Source organism: Pristiophorus japonicus, chromosome 4, assembly GCF_044704955.1.
Source record: "Pristiophorus japonicus isolate sPriJap1 chromosome 4, sPriJap1.hap1, whole genome shotgun sequence".
In the NCBI taxonomy this organism is placed as follows: domain Eukaryota; kingdom Metazoa; phylum Chordata; class Chondrichthyes; family Pristiophoridae; genus Pristiophorus; species Pristiophorus japonicus.
The window spans coordinates 198,821,381-198,844,617 of NC_091980.1; the positions used below are offsets into that span (position 1 = coordinate 198,821,381).

Sequence of the window (23,237 nt, forward strand, 5' to 3'; positions counted from 1 at the left end):
GCCTGTTTCTGTGCTGTAAAATTCTACGTAATTATCTGTACTTTTTCTAGCTACAATGAGATTAGTTCCAAAGAATATTGTCTCCATTTCTACAATATTGTCAACAGTATTTAGTTGTAGGATTCTCCAAATCCCAATGGGAGATGTTGGTCCAGCAGCAGTTGATACTGAAACTAGAATGAACTATATTTTTGTTCTCTCCAAAGAAGGTTTCAGTAACTCTTGGGGCCATTCCCATTATTTGATCAGTAGCCTTTAAAAATATAATTTTTTTTCCATGGTACGGAGGGAATCGCAATCAGTTTTAGTTTGTCATAGCTTGATTTCTCCTCAGAGCTGTCACTGTTCTCTTGTCAGTAATGAAAAATCACAATCATTCATCTTGCAAAATATTGTGACCTTGTTTAACTACATTCAGTTTAACATTTATTCTCCTCGAGCTGGCTGTTAATCTCAATACAATACACCTGGAATAAGGTGCAGCAATTATTTTAGTTCTACCTGATTAAAAATTGCAAGGCTGTTGTTGAACACCCTTCTTTAAAATGTGTCATAAATATATGTTGTACATTGTGTCAGCACTCTGGCATGAGGGAATATTACAACTGACAGAATATAAAGAAATTAAAACTTACTGTTTTATTATGATAGTTATTTGATATGTCAAATTACAAGTGTATGATGTAACAAAATCAGTTACAAACTTATATGCATATTTACATTATATATATTCAAGAAATTAAGAAGCTACACCCTCATACATTTATGAAATTATACCTATGGCAGGAGTTATTAAACTAAATTGTACATCACATACTTGGTATCTTTTCAACACAGATAAAAATACCTAAAAACAAAGTGTAACAAGTACAATAGCAGTTAGATTTAAATGGAGTTTTTAAAATGTACAAGCGAGGCACTTTTTGGAAGTTGGCTGGGTATCAAGCAAGTGGCACTAAGCAACAATAGGCAGTATTTAGAAAAATAATAAAAACCCTCTAGGTACCAAGCATTTTGTAGCTTAATGTTTTCAATTAGATAACGTCTCAAATTCTAAAAAAGCACAGCCATTGAAAAAAAGTAATTGGAAGTAGAACAAAATAACATGACAATTCTCAGTGCATAAATGCACCATCGGTACTCAGAGGGGTCAATTCCTTTAAAATTAGAGTTATTAGCATGCCTTTTAGGCCGTTTAAATCCATAAAGCAGACATTGCATATAAATTACAGTACATGGCTAGGAGGTGTATCATACTAGTTAGTAGTGCCTCATCATTCTAAGGTCAAAGTGTACCTATTACAACAAACAAAACACTTTGCTACAGCCAGCAAGTTCTTCTCTTGAGGGTAGTCACAACTTCTTACATTCCACAATATAAGCACTGTCAGATCCCCCCACCCATAGAAAAAATAAATCAAAAATAAAAGCAGCTTAAGTTTACATTAAGAGTTACTTAATGTTTAACAGTCTACAGGCAAGTAAAATTCTATTTCCAAATTGAGTAGGAAATGGTTTCCACTATGATAGTAACCTTTTTTTACATTAAGGATCTTCATAAGAATAGTTACAAACTCTGATCCCAACTGCACATGGGGAAGGGTGTGAAAGGGAGAAGACGAGTTTTGATTGAACTTAAAATCCAAATACAATTGCAATTAGTCTGCAGGTAGAAATCCACCAGATTTGCACAGCAGCTCACTTTCACAAAGAAGGTATATTTACAAAAAAATGCTCACTCAATCACATGCAGAGGAACATCTATCCAAAAGTGAAAGGATCAGAAACTTTGAGGTTAAGGCTTACTAGTGTGGCAGTTGGCAATTCATATCTATAAACTGTTAGTTAGGAATATAGGGCTTGCAGAAGAATCTGGCTTCAATTCACTATTCAATCTGTAATCTAGATTATGACTATCAGCGCGACATTGGGAAAGTGAAAAGGATTCAGTCAGATCTAGGTACTTCATACTATCCATTTGCTGTGAAAAGGCAGATGGATGAGCTGATTTACACCACATGTTCTTGACCAGACCCCAGAAGGCAGGAAAACACAAAACCTTTAAGTACTCAACATCTTCAGGAATTCCTGCATAGAATGAGACCGGGCCCAGATGTCCACATGAAGCGCCAGAGGATGAAAAGTGGAAGCCTGTTGAATCCTTTGAAATCCCATGAATTGAGTATTTCCTCTCAGAAGATTAGGTACTGCATCATATCAGCATCCAATAGCAACCTTATCTTCCAGATACCACGCATACTGAATTTTCAGAGTCAGAGGTTCTAATGCTGGAACTGAAAAGATTCTTTATCTTCAGTTGTGCCTGTCCATAGTGGACGTCAATAGTTACAGTTGACATAACAGGACTATCAGACCTTTCCCCTCACATAGCTTGCAGTCCTTACAAAAAGATCAAGTAAATTAAGAGCTATTTAACTGAACTGTGGAAAACAGTTTTCCAAAACTTGGACGATGAAATCTTGCAAGTAGAACTGCAAATATAGCAAGATACGCAGATAATGTGAGTACTCTTAAGTGCAATTTAAAATTTATTTTGAGTTCCCCAATGTGCAGAATACTGATGAAATCAAAGTTCATAAGCATGTGGATAGAATCCTATAATGAAGAATTACACACAACCTTTAAATACTCAAACAGCAAAATGAAACAGAACTGCCCCCGTCACCACACAATTTTCCTAGTGAAGCCATTTTGCTATTAAGTACAAAACTAGAAACAAGCTCTTTTTAAAAATTAAGTCTCATATCTTTAGCCTCTACTTTTCAATGTGAAATAATACTCAAAGTCGGCTTATGTACAGAATGCTGTCAGTTCATTCCATCCACTCACAGCTGATAAATATCAATGCATTCTAATGAGGAGTATCTTACAAATGGGGTTATTTATTTACATATCTAAAAATTAGAACCCGGGCAACCAACTTTACCAAAGTCCTAAATTTTAAATGCAATTTTCTTGCGAATAAATATTTGATAAAATTTAGAAGCATTAAATCTTAGGACGAAGATGGCCCTGGCACAACCACAAAGGCTCGATTTACCCCTCCATAGTCACAGACATGTAGATAGGGTACAAAGGTGTGCATAGAAAATGGAAAAACATTAAATGTGCCCTTGTGTACTGATGAATTCATTTAAATATTTAGGTTTATTCTACATATTGTTTGACTAGTTACAACCATAGGCTCTGCATAAAGTGAAGAATGTCCTCAACTTATTATAATTTTTTTTTAAGTGACAAAATAGATGGTTCTATTTTGAGTGCAAAAATGTAATCCATTATGGCTCAAAATTTGTCTTCATCTCCATTGTGTATAGTTTAGGCATGGGTCCTGCAAGTCTGAAATGCACACCCAATGACCCCCCCTGGCTTTGTGAATTTTACGTCCAACATTTATCTTGTCTATGCATACCTATGTACGATTAGATACACAATTAAGTATAAACCATGTCCATTTACATGACCCACTCCAGACTGAAAATATGGATATGCCCATCTGCATAATTGTCCAGGGAAATGCAGCACCTAGTGGTTGTTTTAACTAACTAAAAGCATTTAATAATTCCAGAACAAATTAAACTAGCATAGCTTATCATTGCATAAAACATTCTAGAGTATATTTAATTTACAAATTAAACCTGGATTTTTCCATAATTGCATCTACACTGTTTCTGGTAGGTTGCTGAGAAAAAGATAGGTCTGAAATACATGAATTGACTATACTCCAAACTTTAGATTTTTAATAACACACGATTCCCAGTCAATGCAATAAGTCATTTGATATTCTTGGACCACTTACAGAAAACTTGCTGGTTGAGCAAAAATATTAGAAGTGTTTTTAAGATATCTAAAAATCAAAGTATGCCACTAGCTTGCAATTAGGTTCTCTCACACACACAAAAAAAATATCAGAATGTGCTTGATCTCCACAATAATAAAAAAAAGTCACTAACTTAAACTTCAGGGAGGAAGATGAAAAAAATTGTTCAAACTGAAGCAAAATCCTGTGAACAGTAAGCATGCATATTACAATGAATTAAAATAAAAGATGTATCTATGGGTCCATTATATGTCAAAATGTTTTGTTTCTTGACATAGAAGAATTGAAAGGATAAATGGTTTTATTGAGAAAGTACAAGCCATATCTCAAATTTAGTTATATAGAGTTTGACACTTTACATGTATTAAATAATTTTTAATTATTCATAGACAGTAAATTCACCTGCACTGCCAGATAAGTGATTTTGTAAATGCACATAGTAAGTAAATACTTATTAGAACCAAAGCCTAAAACAAGTTGAAATCTTTCTGACAAATATCAAACAGTTACCTAGTGCTTTTAGTCATCAGTTAAAGCTTCATGTGAGAAACCAAACCCCATAGCCAACTCAATGTACAAAACTGCAAAATGAATCCCTTCTGCATAATCACATACAGTATTCACTGTGAACAGCCAAAACGCAAAGAACTCTCTGCTTCACAAAACCCTCTCAAGTTAGGCTGTGCCATGCAAAGTGTTAGACATGGTGGCCTTGTGAAGTGTCACGATCATTTAAAACACACCACTTCTCCTCAAGCCTTGGAAACTTGCACAGCTCTGCAACTGGTGCTGGCTTTAAATACCAGTGGGCCAAAACCCTTAAGACCCAGGGTTGATGCTGCCTGGAGAGGAACTATTAAGCACAGCTTGGCTCCCGACTGGTCACATCATCCAGCTACTTTGTGCTTCCCTCCACAACATCCACACATCTCACCGCAGTGGTGGCACGCTCTCAGAGGAAGATAGCAGCACATACATGGTGCAATGACAGACAAGGCTAGAAGTGCTAGCCATCGCAAACAGAACTTGTCATCACTAGTGTCACACGAGCATGGATCAGAGAAATCTCCCTCAGAGTCCGACATGCAGTGGTAGAGCATACTCTCAGCACACAGCATGCAGCTCACTTGATAAATGCATCTCTTGATGGGGTCTGGAGCATCTTGACACTGTCCTCTCCGGTTCTCCTCATGATTAAACATGTCTCGACAATATATACAACGAGAGCGTTCTCCATCCTCTTTCCTTCGCTTGGATTTTTTGGATTTTAGTGAAGAGGATGGCTGTGCTTGGAATACAATAGAACCTTTTGAATCTTTAATGGGATCAGATTCAATCCCTTCCACAGAAGGATATACATAATCATGTTTTTTAGATTCAGGTTTGAAACACACATACGAGTCTACTTCAGTTTCCAATTCATTTTTTCGTACAATGGGATGTCTGTAGTCTTCATAGCCCCTAATCAATATATCCTTTCGAGGATTTATCCTCACTACTTCATCTTCATCCTGAAAACTGACATGCCTAGTTGATTTCAACATGATCTGAAAGAGATTTAAAGATTTCTTATTAGAGGAAATCAAAACCTGTAGTTGAATTATAGATCTTCAAGAAAAAACTATTTTTAATGGAAACCAATGCTTAGAATATTTTATTCAGCAGATCCCATGGAACGAATCTAACAGCTCCTTCACGCAAGCATGGCGATCTCTCAGTTACTTGCCCAGGCACTTAATTTGCAGGAATATAAAGGAATACAACTCTAAATTCCTTTCCCTACTGCCCCCAAGGCCACTTTAAGGTTTCAGGTTTCAAGATTCTGAAATTCAAATTAAATAAGATTTATTGTCATGGATCCTCATTTATAATACACTAGAAACCCGAACAAATAGTGCTTTATAAAGATGCACCTTAGAGCACAAGCTCGCCAAGGTTTTTATTTGTGGCATGCTGTTCAAGGTAGAGGTCCTGCACTTTGTTGGATCAGTACTTCAGAAGATAACTGCTTTATTCTGATAAAATGCCTAGAATTGGAATGAAATATTCCAATATTCAGAATTTAATTATAGAAAAATTAAATAACCCAAAAATAGTCAATTTTCATCTTCAGAAAAATGGTTTCGTGCATTGAAATTTACCTTCCTCTTTAAAAAAAAGTGAAAAGTTACCTGATTCTGCTGAGCAGGAAAGTACAATCTTCGAGAACTGAATTCCTCAAATGGAGGGGTTCTAACATAGCAGCTTCTGCAAGGTTCATTGATCACTAGAGTGTCATGTCGGGAAATTCTCTCTTTTCTTATCAAAGAATTAGTATCATTTTCTTGCAGAGGCTGAAAAAAGATAAAAATCCTTCATTATTCTACTTATTTTGAAAGGCAAGCAGAGTCTTTGGTGAATCAGTGACTTCAAATTGCAACCATTTTCACACTGACCACCAGAGGTCATCCTATCACAATACTGAAACATTCCAACAGAACATCCCAACTACATAATCACATTAGAAATCCTATAACAAAGAAAACATGTGCATTTTGTATTGTTTGCATTAAACAATTTGACACCGTGAAACTTACATTTTAGCACAAAGTGGTATAACCATTTTTCATTTTCTTTTGTAACCAATCTAAATGATTGCTTGTAAACTTCAAGTAAAAGTTGGAGAGAGAATGAGGAGAAAGATTAGTGAACTTCACTGTTCTGATGTCATCTTTTCGGACTATTTTAAAAAGGCTATAATAATCATTTTGAATGTACTAAAGATTTTAAAAACTCAAAAGTTAATGATTTACACACTACGCTGTTTGCAGGTTATTTTCCCTCTGATTTTATCTACATTTCTACGGCTGATGGTGACAACTTACATTGAGGTACTATTTGACAGGAAGTCCTCAGTCATATCACCCAAGTGGCCATTCTACACATGCAAGCCAGTGCAGCATCTGTTGGCAGACTATTGCAGACGGTGTGGCTCAATTGCTCAACTACAGTGAAATGAACAGGATGGCTCACATGGCTACTTCCTGATCTTGGCTGGGAAATTAGAAGTGCCAAACAGCTGGCTTGCTCACTTAAGTCACTCAGGTTGCAATTTTATTTTCATACTCCGCTCCTTTATGCAGCTCATCCCAAATGAGAAGGAGACCACCACTGGAATAGATTGTGGTCTACATTCTTCACTTTCATTTACCCATAATTCTCAGAAGATCTTGGTAACACAGGTGGGCTATATTAAGGAATACAGATTGCTCTAACAAATGAATATGAACAGAGAGATCCGACAAGCGAATAACACACAGCTGAGAAAGTTTATTATTAAATACAAGATGTCAGTAATGTAAAATGAGTACCTCAACCACTGGGATTTAGTTCTGTTTTACATTAGAGGTGGTCAAAGCTTGAACAAGCATTTTACAAGTATATTATGGTGCACGTGACATTTTCATCCGACGCCAATTTGAATTGGGCAAAACACTCAAGTATAATTATAGATTTTAAATTTGCAAGAACAGATTTTGAGTTAATTAGCACTAGGATCAACGGTTCCTTGTGGTGATTGCGGTGGCAACAATTGAGATGATGAATCAAGTGCAAACAAGTATCGGGACAACATTAATGGGTAAAGGATATTGGCATAAGTGTGATTTTTCTACAGTACATTAGTTGTCAAGATCTCAATAAGCAGATTTGAGAAGTTTACAGCTACTTGGGTTTTTAAGTTGCTAGTTTGGCAATGCATGCACATTTCTTAATCTTTAGGTTTTTTTGCACTGGATGTTTTCACTGGATCAGTGTCATCAATTAATCCTGCAGGCAGACCTCATGCCCCTATGATCCAGCGTACACCCTTTACTGCACAATTTCGAGACAAATAATAGAGACCAGACATTGTAACAGCGAACGCTTGCTCCTCACATACTGCCCCCCTCCCATTCCACCACCTTGTTCCCTTTGTTCTTGCAAAGACAGGCCTATCTCCAATCTCGCTTCCTCTCAAGTCACTGCACACATTGCCTCCCATATCCATGCTCATCTTTCCCCAACTCCATGTTTGAAATGCGATTTCAGCCCTGGCCACAGCATTGAAACAGCCCTCAAAGTCGCAAATGACATCCTCTGCGACTATGACTGTGGTAAACCATCCCTCCTCATCCTTCTCGACCAGTCTGAAGCCTTTGACACGGTTGACCACAACATTCTCCTCCAATGCTTCTTCTCCGTTGTCTAGCTGGCTGGGACTGCACGTGCTTGGTTCCATTCCTATCTATCCAGTCGTAGCCAGAGAAACACCTGCAATGGCTTCTCTTCTCGCTCCAGCACCATTACCCCATTAACACCACAAGGACCTATCTTTGGCCCTCTTCCATTTCTCATCTAACTGCTGCCCCTCGCCGACATCATCCGAAAACATGTCAGGTTCCACATGTACGCTGACGATGCCCAGCTCTACCTCACCACCACCTCTCAACCCCGCCACTGCCTCGGATTTGTCACACTGCTTGCCCGACATTCAGTATTGCATGAGCAGAAATTTAGAAATTTCCTCCAATTAAATATTGGGAAGCCCGAAGGCATTATCTTTGGTCCCCAACACAAACTCTGTTGCCTAGTCACTGATAGCCTCCGACAGGGATGGTGTGCCAGACCATTCGTAACCTTGGTGTTCGATTGACTCTGACCCGAGCTCCTGACCCTATATCCTCTCCATCACCAAGGACACTTACTCCATCTCTTGTATCAACCAACTCCACGCCTCCTCAGCTTATCTGCAGTTGAAACCCTCATCCATGCCTTTGCTACCTTTAGACTCAACTATTCCAATGCTCTCCTGACCTGCCTCCTGTTGTGTATCTGTAAAGCATGCACTCCCATGTTCCGCCACCAGGGAGCGCATCCCCTGAAGTCCCAAGGGATCCCAGCATCCCTTGGGAGCACTGTATATAAGCCGGCCCCTAAGGCCTGTTCCTCACTCTGGAGTGTCTTAATAAAGACGGAGGTCACTGTTACTTTAACCTCCCTGTGTGCAATCTCATCTGTGTTAGGAACACAATACCTCCCACCTTGTGCCCTCCATAAACTTGAGCTCATCCAAAACTCTGCTGCCTATATTCTAACTCGCACCAAGTCCTGTTCACTCATTATCTCTGTGCTCACTGACCTACGTTGGTTCCCAATCCGGCAATTCCTCTACTTTAAAATGCTTATCCTGGTTTACAAATCTCCCCCATCCCCTATGGTCTCACCCCTCCCCATCTGTGTAACCTCCTCCAGCCCCACAGCCCTCTGCGATCGCAGCACTCTTCCAATTCTGGTCTCTTGCGCATCCCCAATTTTAATCGCTGCATCATTAGCGGCAGTGCCTTCAGTGGCCTCGGCTCCAAGCTCCGGAATTTCCCCCTAAACCTCGCCACCTCTATCTCCTCCTTTACGATGCTCCTTAAAACCTAGCCAAGCCTGTCCAAATATCGCCTTATGCGTTTCGATGTCAAATATTGTTTGATAATGTTCCTGTGAAGTTCCGTGGGATGTTTTACTATGTTAAAGGCGCTATATAAATGCAAGTTGTTGTATGTCAGCTGTTGAGATGCACTGCATGCCACTATATCAATTCTTCTCTCCAAGGAAAGTGGCACAAAAAGCACCATTCAAGGCAGGCAGAGCTTCAAAAAAAAAATCATACGGGTCTATTTTACACTGAGGATTTGTCTACACTTGTTCAGAAAAATAAAAGATGCAATTTACAGCTTTCTAAACAGGGGCTCACTTCACTAGCTACACTTTTCAAAGCTAGTTCGGACGAAAGGTCACTGACCTTAAACGTTAACTCTTTCTCTCTTCACAGATGCTGCCTGACCTGCTGAGTGTTTCTAGAATTTTCTGTTTTTATTTCAGGTTTCCAGCATCCGCAGCATTCTGCTTTTCTTTTCAGAGCTAAGCTGGTTTAGACTTTTAAAACAAACAATTTCTTGCTGCGGTATGTTTGAGAGCAAGGGCTCTAAGTTGACGTAATAGCTTGATGGGCTGAGCCCCCATCAATCACAGCTGAGGCAACATCGACCCCCTGATGTAGAAGCACCCGGCTCTTGTGCATCTGCTCTCGCTAAGCTCTGCCCCATGTGAACGGACTGAAACAAATGAACTCTCAAGTATTGTAAGGAGCCGCCATCTTACAATTACATACAACGTTTGAGATGAACTGTACACAAAGATCCTCCCACTGAATAGTCGATGAACACCAACAAATTTAAGGCTAATTCCAGACTGCTGGCTTATTAGAGAAAAAACACTCAATCTAGCATCAAATAAATATTAGAAATTTAAAAAAAAATCCAGCTCCTGCAAAATCTAATGTGTCATAATTTTCCCATTTACAAAAAGAACCAAGCACATGATGAAATAAAGCACAATTTATCCCTCAATCAACCTTTATTAAAATTCAAATCAGCATGAAAATTTATCAATTTCAATTCTCCCCCTCACCCAAAAATCTTGGCTGAAAGCATTTATCAGTTCTCAGCCAACAAAAGACACATCATCGAGGCCCCTCATTAAAGGTTGCAATGATATACATCATTCCATGTATTGTATGCGACTGTTGCATCATAATCAAGGCAGATTTAAGTTATAATTTCTAGTCAACATTCAAAACTTATTTTTCTTTCTTTTTAAAAAAGGTCTTAAACCTTCAATCAACATATACAATTAGAGTAGCAACAAATACTGAGACAGAATCTTCAGGAAACTCTAGTGTCTTAATGACTTGGCCTGTGGCCTTACTAAGCAAGAAGCTCAAAGCTTTGATTACTTTGTACAATACTGATTAACTGAAGAAATAGTTCCAACTACAGACGTTTAAAACCTGGTTAACTAGTATTTAGTATATTAAAACACACATTCCTATCCATTTTCTTGGAAACATTTTTAAACGTGCATTTTTGTATCATGTACCTTAGCAAGGGGCCCATTTCCTGTTGTTTATCAAATTAAGCACAATTTTCCAAATTTTCAATCTCTTTTTACATCTCACAAACTGGAATTGCATAATGCATAATCACAGTTTATGCCTAGCAGGCTGCAATATGGACATTTTTAAAAAGCAGCTGAGTGATTAAAAACTGCAACCACCACCCACATTTTCTGACTATATTACTCTGCTCTGACAAAGGTTGGCTAGTTCTGTCTGTAAAAAGCAACCCATGGCAGCTTTTATGTAAAACGGAAATCTGGTTTTCTCCCAGCTGCTGTTATAGTAATTACTGTCCTGTGGTTGCTAAGAGATGTTTCCTATGATTTTTTTCCCTTCAAAGTACTAAAATGGTTCGGATGGATGATGGGTAAAGTAATAAAATCGACTCCAGCTGCAAAAAGTTGGACAAGAAACAGCTGCAGGGAAAATGGGATCCAGACCCAGTTCCCCTTCTTCAAAGTATCAGACCTTCTTCCCTTTCCCCTTTCTGCAGACTTAAGTTCAAGAAGAAAATCATTAACAGCTTCCAAAAAAGTGTTCTACTTTTATTTTAGTTCTTGACACGATTTAGTAACAGGAAAGATTAGTGGCGTACACTTCCCTCAAATCTTTGGATTCTTATATTTTACTTGCTATAAAACAAGGTTAGTTATTTTATGCAATGTAAAGATTCAGGTTACTTCAACATTAGCAGATTAGTTGGTGAGTAGACACGAAGCTGTCCCACATTCAAATTAAGTAATTTAACTTAAAATTCAAATGTTTAGTCAATAGTCAGTCAGATTATTAGGAACAGTTTGCAATGTCCTATTTCAAGAAAAGTACAAAGTTTGCTTATCCAATAAAACATCAACTGACAAGTTGGTTAAGTCATTATATTAAAATATGTTTGAAAGTTTAAACAAAAAGGATCCAAGCGTTGAAGAGCTTGAAGTGAAAGTAAGCCAGAAAGACAAATGTGTTCAGCTCAGAAGAAACAGTTCCCAAACTATTCATTTGAGTGCTAAATTTAACTTTCATTCAAATAGCATGGCTGAAGATACCAAAAATTCAATTAGATTAAAAGGATACGATTTCTTCAATGAAGAATTGCAACTGCCGATTTATACTTAGTTTTTCTTTCTAATTTGCAATTTACTAGTTTTTCCCTCGAGCACTAGATTATAGTAAAGTCACAACTACCCTGTATAAAAAAAAAGTGATGATTATGAGTTATAATACAATCTGCAAGATGTTATTCTGTGGCCTGGAGTTTTCGCTTTGGGCGCAAATTGCATTTGTTTTGAGAACCGTATTTTTCACCCAAGTTTCCGCTCAAACTCATTTGCATATCACCAAACGTAAAATCTGCCATGAACCAGCGCAATTAGAAAGTGTTTTAGAATTTAAAAAAAATCTTTGCTTTAAAAAATATTCCCAGATACAAGAGTGGAAACTTGATGCAGTTTGATTAATACAGCTGAAAACAGGTTTATCACAAAGAGTAAGCATTTTTAAAATCAGAGTATCGAGCCCACCACCTCGAGTAACCCGATTTCAAATAACTGAAAATGACTTTTAAAAAAAAACTATACAGAACATTTATATTCGCGTACAGTAGTCAGTTCCTTAGTAAGTTAAAAAGAAAATCATCAAAAGCTTTCAAAACTTGCCGGTCAGTGTCCTTGCGCCTAATAAAAAGATTAATTTTAAGGCCTGCAAACGGACCCAATTAGCGGAAACACTGAATAGTGGTTGACTCATCCTGGGGGAGTGGCCAGTTACTAATGTAATGGTTTTTAAACTAGTGCAAAAGATCGCGGAAACTATTTGTGCTAGACATAATCTGCGATTGAAATTCTGATCATTTGCACCGGTTTGGACGATTTTGTGCAAATTGTGCTAAAAATTGGCAACCTAGCAGAAACTCTAGGTTGCAATGGCCACCATCTAAATCTTCTAGTACCTTTTTAAACAGATACAGTAAACTGAGAGAAAAACAAATTTATTTTTCCATTAAGAAAAGCTTTACACCACCACGGTTAAATGATCATTTTGAAAGGAAATCAAACTCAAACTATGGATCCAGACATTAGCCTCAGAACGACTGCATGTTATGGTGTGAATTTTGATTTAAAAAAACTCAATATCCATGCACATAATAATTCAAACATATTTTGAATGCTGGAATCTCAAGACCCTTAACATCTTTACACACAATGGAACACAATAGGATAAATCTCTGTGCAATCAGTAATTCTCATTTTATGTCCAACAACTGGACATAAAATGGATATTACCAACAGCAAATACAGGTGGCTGGATCTCAACATCGCTCCTGGTGAGCAGTTCCTGTTGAACTCCCAAAACTAGATCCAATATGAGCCATGAACTTGCCCCACATTAGGTAAATGAGGCTGAATCCACAAAATCAGGCAGGGAAGGTGCATAAAGACCAGTTAGCCTAACATCTGTAGTTAGGAAAATGTTGGGGTCCATTATTAAGGAAGCAGTAGCGGGACATTTGGAAAAGCATGATTCAATCAAGCAGAGTCAGCATGGTTTTACGAAAGGGAAATCATGTTTGACAAATTAGCTGGAGTTCTTTGAGGATGTAACGAGCAGGGTGGATAAGGGGGAACCAGTGGATGTGGTGCATTTGGATTTCCAGAAGGCATTCGATAAGGTGCCACATAAGAGGTTACTGCACCAGATAAAAGCTCACGGGGTTGGGGATAATATATTAGCATGGATAGAGGATTGGTTAACTAACAGAAAACAGAGAGTCGGGTTGGCAAACAGTGACTAGTGGGGTGCCGTAGGGATCGGTGCTGGGTCCTCAACTATTTGCAATCTATATTAATGACTTGGATGAAGGGATCGAGTGTAATGTAGCGCAGTTTGCTGATGATACAAAGATGGGTGGGAAAGCAAATTGTGAGGAGGACTCAAAAAATCTGCAAAGGGATATAGACAGGCTAAGTGAGTGGGCAAACATTTGGCAGATGGAGTATAATGTGGGAAAATGTAAGGTTATCCACTTTGACAGAAATAATAGAAAAGCAAATTATAATTTAAATGGAGAAAAATTACAAAGAGCTGCAGTAGAGGGAGACCTGGGGTCCTTATTCATGAAACACAAAAATTTAGTATGCAGGTACAGCAAATAATCAGGAAGGCAAATGGAGTGCTTATTGCAAGGAGGAGGAGAGTAAAAGCAGAGAAGTCCTGCTACAATTGTTCAGGGTATTGGTGAGGCCACACCTGGAGTACTGCATACAGTTTTGGTTTCCGTATTTAAGGAAGGATATACTTGCATTGGAGGCTGTTCAGAGAAGGTTCACTAGGTTGATTCCGGAGATGAGGGGGTTGACTTATGAAGGTAGGTTGAGTAGGTTGGGCCTATACTCATTGGAGTTCAGAAGAATGAGAGGTGATCTTATTGAAACATACAAGATAATGAGGGGGCTTGACAAGGTGGATGCAGAGATGATATTTCCACTCATAGGGGAAACTAAAACTAGGGGACATAGTCTTAGAATAAGGGGCCGCTTATTTAAAACTGAGATGAGGAGAAATTTCTTCTCAGAGGGTTGTAAATCTATGGAATTCTCTGCCCCAGAGAGCTGTGGAGGAAGGGTCATTGAATATATTTAAGGTGGAGATAGACAGATTTTTGAGCGATAAAGGAGTAAAGGGTTATGGGGAGCAGGCAGGGAAGTGAAGCTGAGTCCATGATCAGATCAGCCATGATCTCATTGAATGGTGGAGCAGGCTCGAGGGGCCAAATGGCCTACTCCTGCTCCGAATTCTTATGTTCTTATAAATTGGTCAGACAGGTGGTAACAGCACGCAGATGAATATCAGAAGTGGTCAGAAAACCACTATGTATCTCATCACCTTCAAAAATCATCCACAGATGGTGATGTTTACAATCCCTCATAGCTAAGTACATGCAAAAAGACCAACACCAATAAAAAGATCTGAAATCTTAATCTTACGGGAACAAAAGTGATCAAATGCAAACTAGCTTACATTTTAAAACTGTTCTATTGATTTCCAATCTTTCCACCATATTTCAGCTGCAGCAGGTAGCATATGGTAATATTGTAATTTACTGGGCTTATTTCACTGCCAAACATATGAATTAAGAGGCTTGCACACCAGCTGAGCAACACGCTATTTGAATACAGGGAATTGACTGAAGCAACAGATCTAGATTAAAATATTATCCACTAATGAAGAAAATACCAAATAGTGCTTCATAGAGGTGTAATCAAAAAAAGTGGACACCAAGCCAAAAAAGGCTGTGGGGGGGAACAGACATGAGAAACTGAGGTCAGTTTTAAGACAGACCTTAAAAAAGGAAGAAGGGAAGGCAGAGAGGGTATTCTAGAGCTCTGGGCCTAAGTAACTGATGGCATGGCTGCCATTGTGGGGGGGGGGGGGGGGCATGTACAAGAGGCTAGGGTCAGTGGGCTTTGTGGGGCTGGACGAGGTTAGTGATAGGGAGGGGCAAGACTATACAGCTAGTTAAATATGATCATGAGCATTTTACATTTGAGGCACAAATCCAAGTTAGTAAACACTTTTATAACAGATAAATTAGAAAGAACATACTTAGGCGACTCTCAACTTTGAGAGAGTAATGTGCCAATAGCAAAGTTTAGACAAAAACATTAGGGACCTTAAAAATGCAGAAGATGCAGAATGGGAATGCTAGCGTCCTAAAAGCCCAAGCTTCAACGAGTTGGCTTTTTTCATGCTTGATTTACCCCGTTCTGATCGGGGCAGAGGAGTGATGAAGGATCGTGGCTGAGATTTGATGGATGACCGTGACGGAGGTTCGGCGAATATTTGGTGCGGAGGGAGATCGTGGCGGAGATGCGTCGAGTGTTTTTGTGGCGGAGGAGCGGAGCGAGATCGTGGTGGAGGTGCGGCGAATGAGGTTACGGGGCCCAGAGAGCCGAGGGCCCAGGGGCAGCACGGGCCAGCCCACACTGCGATATAGAAACTTAGAAAATAGGTGCAGGAGCAGGCCATTCGAGCCTGCACCACCATTCAGTAAGATCATGGCTGATCATTCACCTCAGTACCCCTTTCCTGCTTTCTCTCCATACCCCTTGATCCCTTTAGCCGTAAGGATGATATCCAACTCCCGCTTGAATATATCTAACGAACTGACATCAACAACTCTCTGCGAAAGAGAATTCCACAGTTTGACAACTCTGAGTGAAGAAGTTTCTCCTCATCTCGGTCCTAAATGGCTTACCCCTTATCCTTAGACTGTGACCCCTGGTTCTGGACTTCCTCAACATTGGGAACATTCTTCCTGCATCTAACCTGTCCAGTCCAGTCAGAATTTTATATGTTTCTATGAGATCCCCTCTCATTCTTCTAAACTCCAGTGAATACAGGCCCAGTCGATCCAGTCTCTCCTCATGTCAGTCCTGCCATCCCGGGAATCAGTCTGGTGAACCTTCGCTGCACTCCCTCAGTAACAAGAATGTCCTTCCTCAGATTAGGAGACCAAAACTGAACACAATATTCCAGGTGAGGCCTCACCAAGGCCCTGTACAGCTGCAGCAAGACCTCCCTGCTCCTATACTCAAATCCCCTAGCTATGAAGGCCAACATGCTATTTGCCTTCTTCACCGCCTGCTGCACCTGCATGCCAACCTTCAATGACTGATGTACCATGACACCCAGGTCTCATTGCATCTCCCCTTTTCCTAATCTGTCACCATTCAGATAATATTCTGCCTTCGTGTTTTTGGCCATCAAAGTGGATAACCTCATTTATCCACATTATACTGCACCTGCCATGCATTTGCCTACTCACCTAACCTGTCCAAGTCACCCTGCAGCCTCTTAGCATCCTCCTCACAGCTCACACCGCCACCCAGCTTAGTGTCATCTGCAAACTTGGAAATATTACACTCAATTCCTTCATCTAAATCATTGATGTATATTGTAAATAGCTGGGGTCCCAGCACTGAGCCCTGCGGCACCCCTGCCTGCCATTCTGAAAAGGACCCGTTTATCCCGACTGTGTGCGCACTAGATCCGTGCAACAGAGCAGGTCTCCAGTCGTCCTGGTTTATCCCTTGCCACCGGATAAAGGCCTAGCTCTGTCAAGCCAGTGTAGTGGCTGATGTGCAACGGTCACCACACGTTAAAAAAATCCACACACAGGCATCTTCCACCCCCTCAATTGGAGTTCAGGACTGGAACACCGGGTCCTTCATTGAAACATCTGTGAACTCATGTGGAATCAAGTCTTCCTCGATTTCGAGGGATTGCCTATGATGATGAGTCTTGCATATGCACACACCCGTTACTCTAATACTTTCCTATCACGCTAATTTCCATCACTTACCTATTCATCTTATGACTCAGTGCTCCAACAATGGCCTCCTAGGTAATTGGCACCGTTTACTTACCTCAGAACTGCACCTCTAACAAGATAGCTGGTTTGGTTCCTCACAGTACCACCCACTGTGGAGGTACGAATTTGGGCCACAAGTTTGACACTGCCACCAGGCTCTTGCAACTGGATTCCCCATCACAACTTCCCAATTGACTTCAAGTCTCCACCACTGACTACTCTCCCTGCCAGAAACCAGATGATCCACTTCTTCATCATCCTCCGTTCACATGAAGAGTCATGTACAAGTTCTACATTGCTTTCAAAATTGATATTAATTTTGAAGGTGAGGGGGGATTTGTTGAAAGGGGGTTATTTCCAGCAGTAGGAAAATCTATTTTTAAAATAAATAGTCTTCTCAGGAAATCTTGCCAAACACAATGACGTCCACAACACCAAATCTCAAGGCCAGCTTGGGGTTTGGTCATGAAGGGAATTAGTCAAAGGGTTTCCTCCGTATTTGTCCCCCCCACCCCCCGCCCGACTCCCCACCTCACCACTCCATCCAGATCCCGAGCCCGGGCATTATCAGTTCTCAAGGAAGGACAGAGAAGATATTGAAGGGAAAATATTACTTTAAAAGGGTTTTCCCAGCAATGATTTGGGCAACCATTTAAAATACAGGCTTCTCCAAGTTGCTGCTTGGGTAACCTTTTCAAGAAGTCTTTACCCCTACTCTGCAACTAGACCCTATCCTTTCCCCGAGCACCCGTATCTTCCCCCAGCCTGATGCCTCTCAGAGCTTTCACCTCCAGAAGCAGAGCACCCATGACGTCCCTCCCGAATGCTGGCCCACCCTTTCAATTCAATGGACAACGACACCCCACAAAGCCAGTCTAAATACACTGAAACGAAGCAACTCCTCCTTCAAAGCAGTTACAGCCCAAGTCCATCATCACACAAATGCTGGACCTAGTGCTCTCATCGCAGGATCCACCTCCCACCCCACAGAATTCTCCTCAGTGCAACCATACATACCCCAACACACTTCTGCTGCTCTTACCAGGCCCGTTACCTTATTCTCCGTAGTCCAAACACGAAGACAGTTCCTCTCAATGCACTCCCATCTCGTACTCCCACACTCCATGATGCCTGCTCCGAAATCCAGGGACCGCCTTCCAACAGTCCCACCAGCCACCCTCCACCCCAACTATGGTTATATGTAATTCCTACCTCCTTATGTACCTGCAGCATCTTCCCTACCATTTCATCTACATTTTGGGCTTTTATAAAAAGGAATGTATAAAATTAAACGACTCCTTTGTCGTATTATCAAGTAGCACTTTCAGTACCTTAGCCATTACTTGACAATGGCAGATAACTGGCCATTTTCTTGTATTCTAGTCAATTATATCATTCCATTGTAATGTTTCTAATCATGATAAAGTTTACCGATTAATAAAATCAGTTAAAAAGTGAAGAGAAAGTTAAGCATTTAGAAAGTTACACTGGTTAAGTACTGCGTATGGGATCTTAAAATCATCCTTTTCTTCTTAATGGAAGAATTTTAAAGGTAGCTCATATGCCCTCAGAAGTAGAGATTACCTTTGTCTGCTGTGCATCCCATTAAAACATACATCCTGCCTGCCTAAAGCAAAACCACTTCAGACTGTGCTAGTAAATCATAGGTCTTTCAAAATTTTGGTGCAGTGCTGGACAGCCTCACACCGACAAAGGAGTTAGTCAAAACGTTGCCTGGGGCAAAAGAACAAAGTTGACAATTTTAGACTGATATTTTGCCCAATGTATTACTCATCTTTCCTATGCCTACAGCCAGAAATCTTAGAACTTCCATTTTAGCCTCAACCCATCACAAAAGATTGCTGGCAGTCAGCCGTGCCAATACACCTGCCTGTAAAGCTTATTTTTGGTTAGCATTATGAACTGGGAATCTAAATTAGCTTTCAGAATAAACCTATGAACTCTGTGCAGCAATTCTTTTTTTAAATCTAAAGGGAAGAACAAAGTAACTACCTCTAATAACCATCCAGGTAGGGTATATAATAAATGTAATTTGCTACATTTTCAAAGAATCTTTTTTTAAATATTAGAATACAAACCATCAGAAAGAACAGTCATGGATGTAAGTCACATGTATGAATCAATAGCTTGACAAACACATTGAAAGCTAGAATACTTTTTTTCTTGGCCTACATAGGCAGATTTTGTCTACCAAAGTCCAGAGACTTATTTTAGCCATAGGAGATTTTAACTCTACTCCAGCTTGAAGTACATGGTAATTTTATTTTTTAAACCAGTTAGTAAAGTGCAGCTTAATATTTTTTGTCAATCTTTTCTTCTCCTGAGTGCACCAACTCTTGCTGGGGTATAATTCTACAGGCGCTCAGAAATCAATGCCAGCACTTGGACACTGCATGCCCTGCGGATATAGTGTGATTTCCCAGGATTCCAAAACCTTTGTTTTACTCCTGGACCTCTATGAAGTTGTGTGCCCTGTAGTTTTCTATGAAGCACTTTATAGAACATTTCCTGTTGATAATGTCTGGAGCACCCCAGCAGGGAGGGAAACCCGACCTCTTACTCCCCTCGGCAAGACGATTGGCTTTCATTTTGATAAGTCTACTGTTTTTCAGTATTAAATTATTTTTGTGAAGTGCTTCCCTTAATCTATGTAAAGTTTATGGCAGATTAACTATAAAGGATATAATGTAATTTTTGAACCAAACATGGTTAATAGGTTTTCAAGTCGATTGAAGCTTCTAAAAATGGATTCTCAGAAGTGCTTTTCAGAATAAATTTAGACAAAAACATATCAACAAGCACCTGATGTTTGTAGTAATCAGCCTCATTAAACCACTTGTGGATTAAAAATTGCAACCCTTTTGCAATCACTGATCAAGGTCAAAAAGCCCATAAATGTGCTACAACAAATTGAATATAAAACCAATGCTGTCAAATATCATGCTCTCACGTTGAACTTCTGAAATTCTGTATTTGAATACAGCATTATTCTCATGTACATATCCATTAGTCCATTGCTATATTCAATTAAAGTAATGTCATTTCCGAGCACAGATCACTTGTGATAGATTTAATGAACAAAGGAAGAAATGCTGTGATGCATTTAATTAAAAAAAAACTTTAAATGGCATTAAAAATGGTATTATAATAAATTTTAATGACAGAGCAAAAATATCCAAATCGGCTTCGTCATTATTTAATTCTGAAATATTCATTTTCATTCCACCAAAACAATGTGTTCTTCCTCAAGTTCCAATGCTAGCTTCTCACTTTTACAGAGTAGATCAAACGGCCCTGCCTTGGAAAGCTTTGATAGAGATGGGCTTAATCAAATCAATTTATACATTTCTTTGTACTACTTACTTGAAAGCCATCATCAGGAACTGCTGCTTCACTGAAAGGTTCTTGGCAACCTGCTGACAAATAAAACATTGATATGATCAGACTCCAACTTACTTCACCTTCAGTATTCACTCTTTATATAAAGTTTGAAATTTACAATCAAAAAGGTTCTCTCAATTATATCAATTTAACTCTGCCCAAAATAATTATTGGTAGTTGGGATAAAAATAGCTAATAAAACAGTCAATGGTTATGGATAAAGTTTACAATAACTGCTGGTATTTAGGTTTCTGGCACTTCCTTTAGTGAAATATAAAATGAAACTATCAGCAAAAACTACTGCTCACAAAACCCATACCAGTCAGCTTTTATGGTCATTTATCGGATGCCAGATCACAAATTGTTTTGAATTCAATTTCACAACTTGCCATGATGGGCTCTGAATGGCAGATTCTACAAGAAAGCAATACTATCAAATGCACTTAAAATGTTGATGGTCCAAGTCATAACAAAGGTTTCTTGCAATGTTCAGTCCAAATAAAAATTTGTAGACATTTATGTAATCAAAAAACACAGAATTAAAGTACGAAAGGTGGCATTTTCTTCAGCTGAAAGGGGACAGAAGTAACATAGAAGGTAAATGAAAGCTATTTCTTTAAATTAAGTCATGTTTCACATCAGAGCAAATAATGGAAGTGAAATCACAAGGGATGCATGGTCATTTAAAAAGTGCAACATTTTGCACCACACATCTTCCCTTTTGTATAATACATGCTTGAAAATATTGTTTATCCTGCATTGGGTATGATAATATATTTTATAGGCGGTTGAAACCAGGTAGTAAATATTGTCTAAAAAGTGAGCAATCACATTATCCCACTCTTACCAGGGAACTTTCAAGTTTCCTTCAATATAGAGAACGCGGAAATTGAAAGAAGTTAGAATCCCCATTTAAACCAGCACTTTCAATAGTTAATTTACATGCAGAAACCTCTCAACTTTGCATAGCAATGCTGTGAAGAAATGCAGCTTTTAACACTGAACTGGGGTTTGGGCGGGTGGGGGGCAGAGAATAAAAACATATTGGTGATGGTGGCTCATTTGTTCATTTTTGTTTTGTTCTTGAGATGTGGGTGACATAAGGCACTATTTATTACACATCCCTAGTTGCCCTGAGGGCATTAACAGTCAACCACAGTGCAAGATTGGAGTCACGTGTAGGGGTGGCTAGTCCCTCCCTGATGAATGGTAGTGACCCAGTCGACTTTTATGGTCATTTATCTGATGCCGGATCACAAATTATAGATTCTTTTAAATATAATTTCTCAACTTGCCATGATGGGATAAGATGACAACCTGTATTGCTAATCTATAACCACAAGGCTATCATATGAAGTTTTCCTGTGAATGTAGTTCTTGGTGGGCAACATTCACAAGTACTGTACTTCAATTATGGATGAAAATGAAGATAAAGAATCATATGAATACAGTCCATCAGATGAAGCACTCCTTGGTGTGATAAATGAACAAAAGATATTTTAAAAATTCTGCAGTAGTCTTTTGAGAGAAATTTTCAGTTGTAAAGTCGTATTTCTAAAAAATCATCAAAATAGCTTTCTTGCTTAGAAGTGTGGATTCAGGGCTCCCCAATTGTTCAGTTGGAAAGCACACCGTCTTTGTCAGAGGTTTTATCTTGGAGTTCTTCCAACTTAGCGGATTCAGCTGAGATGTGGTTATAAATGCCACATTCAGAGGCTATGAGGAAAAAAAAGTCAAACTGGGTTCTTATTCCCGCTTGCTATGTAGTGACTGGAAGAGTTGTGTGCACAAGGTCGGGTTTATAACCTCTGGATTATTACCCAAGCCACGTGCAAATTAGCATAGGGATAACCTGATTTGGGAAGGGAACACGTGCTAAAGGAGTGGTGTAGGAAAGAGGGGTTTCATTTCATGGGGCACTGGCACCAGTATTGGGACAGGAAGGAACTGTACCATTGGGACAGGCTCCACCTGAACTGATCCAGGACCAGGGTCATAAGAACATAAGAAATAGGAGCAGGAATAGGCCACCTGGCCCCTCGAGCCTGCTTCGCCATTTAATAAGATCATGGCTGATCTGATCATGGACTCAGCTCCACTTCCCTGCCCGCTCCCCATACCCCTTTATTGCCTTATCACTCAAAACTCTGTCTATCTCCGCCTTAAATACATTCAATGCCCCAGCCTCCACAGCTCTCTGTGGCAGAGAATTCCATAGATTTGCAGCCCTCAGAGAAGACATTTCTCATCAGTTTTAAAAGGACGGCCCCTTATTCTGAGACTATGTCCCCTAGTTTTAGTTTCCCTTATGAATGGAAATATTGTCTCTCCATCCACCTTATCGAGCCCCCTCATTATCTTATACATTTCAGCAATATCACCTCTAATTCTTCTGAACTCCAATGAGTATAGGCCCAACCTATCTTCATAAGTCAACCCCCTCATTTTTGGAATCAACCTCGTGAACCTTCTCTGAACTGCCTCCAATGCAAGTATATCCTCTCTTACATAAGGAGACCAAAACTGTACACAGTACTTCAGATGTGGCCTCACCAATACCCTGTACAGTTGTAGCAGGACTTCTATGCTTTATACTCTCTTCCCCTTGCAATAAAGGCCAACATTCCATTTGCCTTCCTGTTTACTTGCTGTACCTGCAT

The 23,237-nt window shown here is 39.5% G+C and overlaps 1 protein-coding gene across 2 annotated transcripts in view; it reads right to left on the reverse strand.

Annotated features, from left to right (window-relative positions):
• Positions 1-700: 700 nt before the first annotated feature.
• The window catches only part of spred1 (sprouty related EVH1 domain containing 1), a 104,443-nt gene continuing 81,906 nt past the window's right edge, over positions 701-23,237 (reverse strand). The window contains exons 4-6 of one of the 2 annotated variants that reach the window (XM_070878990.1): positions 20,560-20,609; positions 6,013-6,174; positions 701-5,388 (exon numbers count right to left, since the gene is read on the reverse strand). In XM_070878990.1, the coding sequence (XP_070735091.1) occupies positions 4,729-5,388; positions 6,013-6,174; positions 20,560-20,609 (872 nt within the window). In that variant the 3' untranslated portion in view covers positions 701-4,728. Of the gene's footprint in view, positions 5,389-6,012; positions 6,175-20,559; positions 20,613-23,237 lie in introns of both variants that reach the window. The other variant, XM_070878989.1, reaches the window with a different exon arrangement.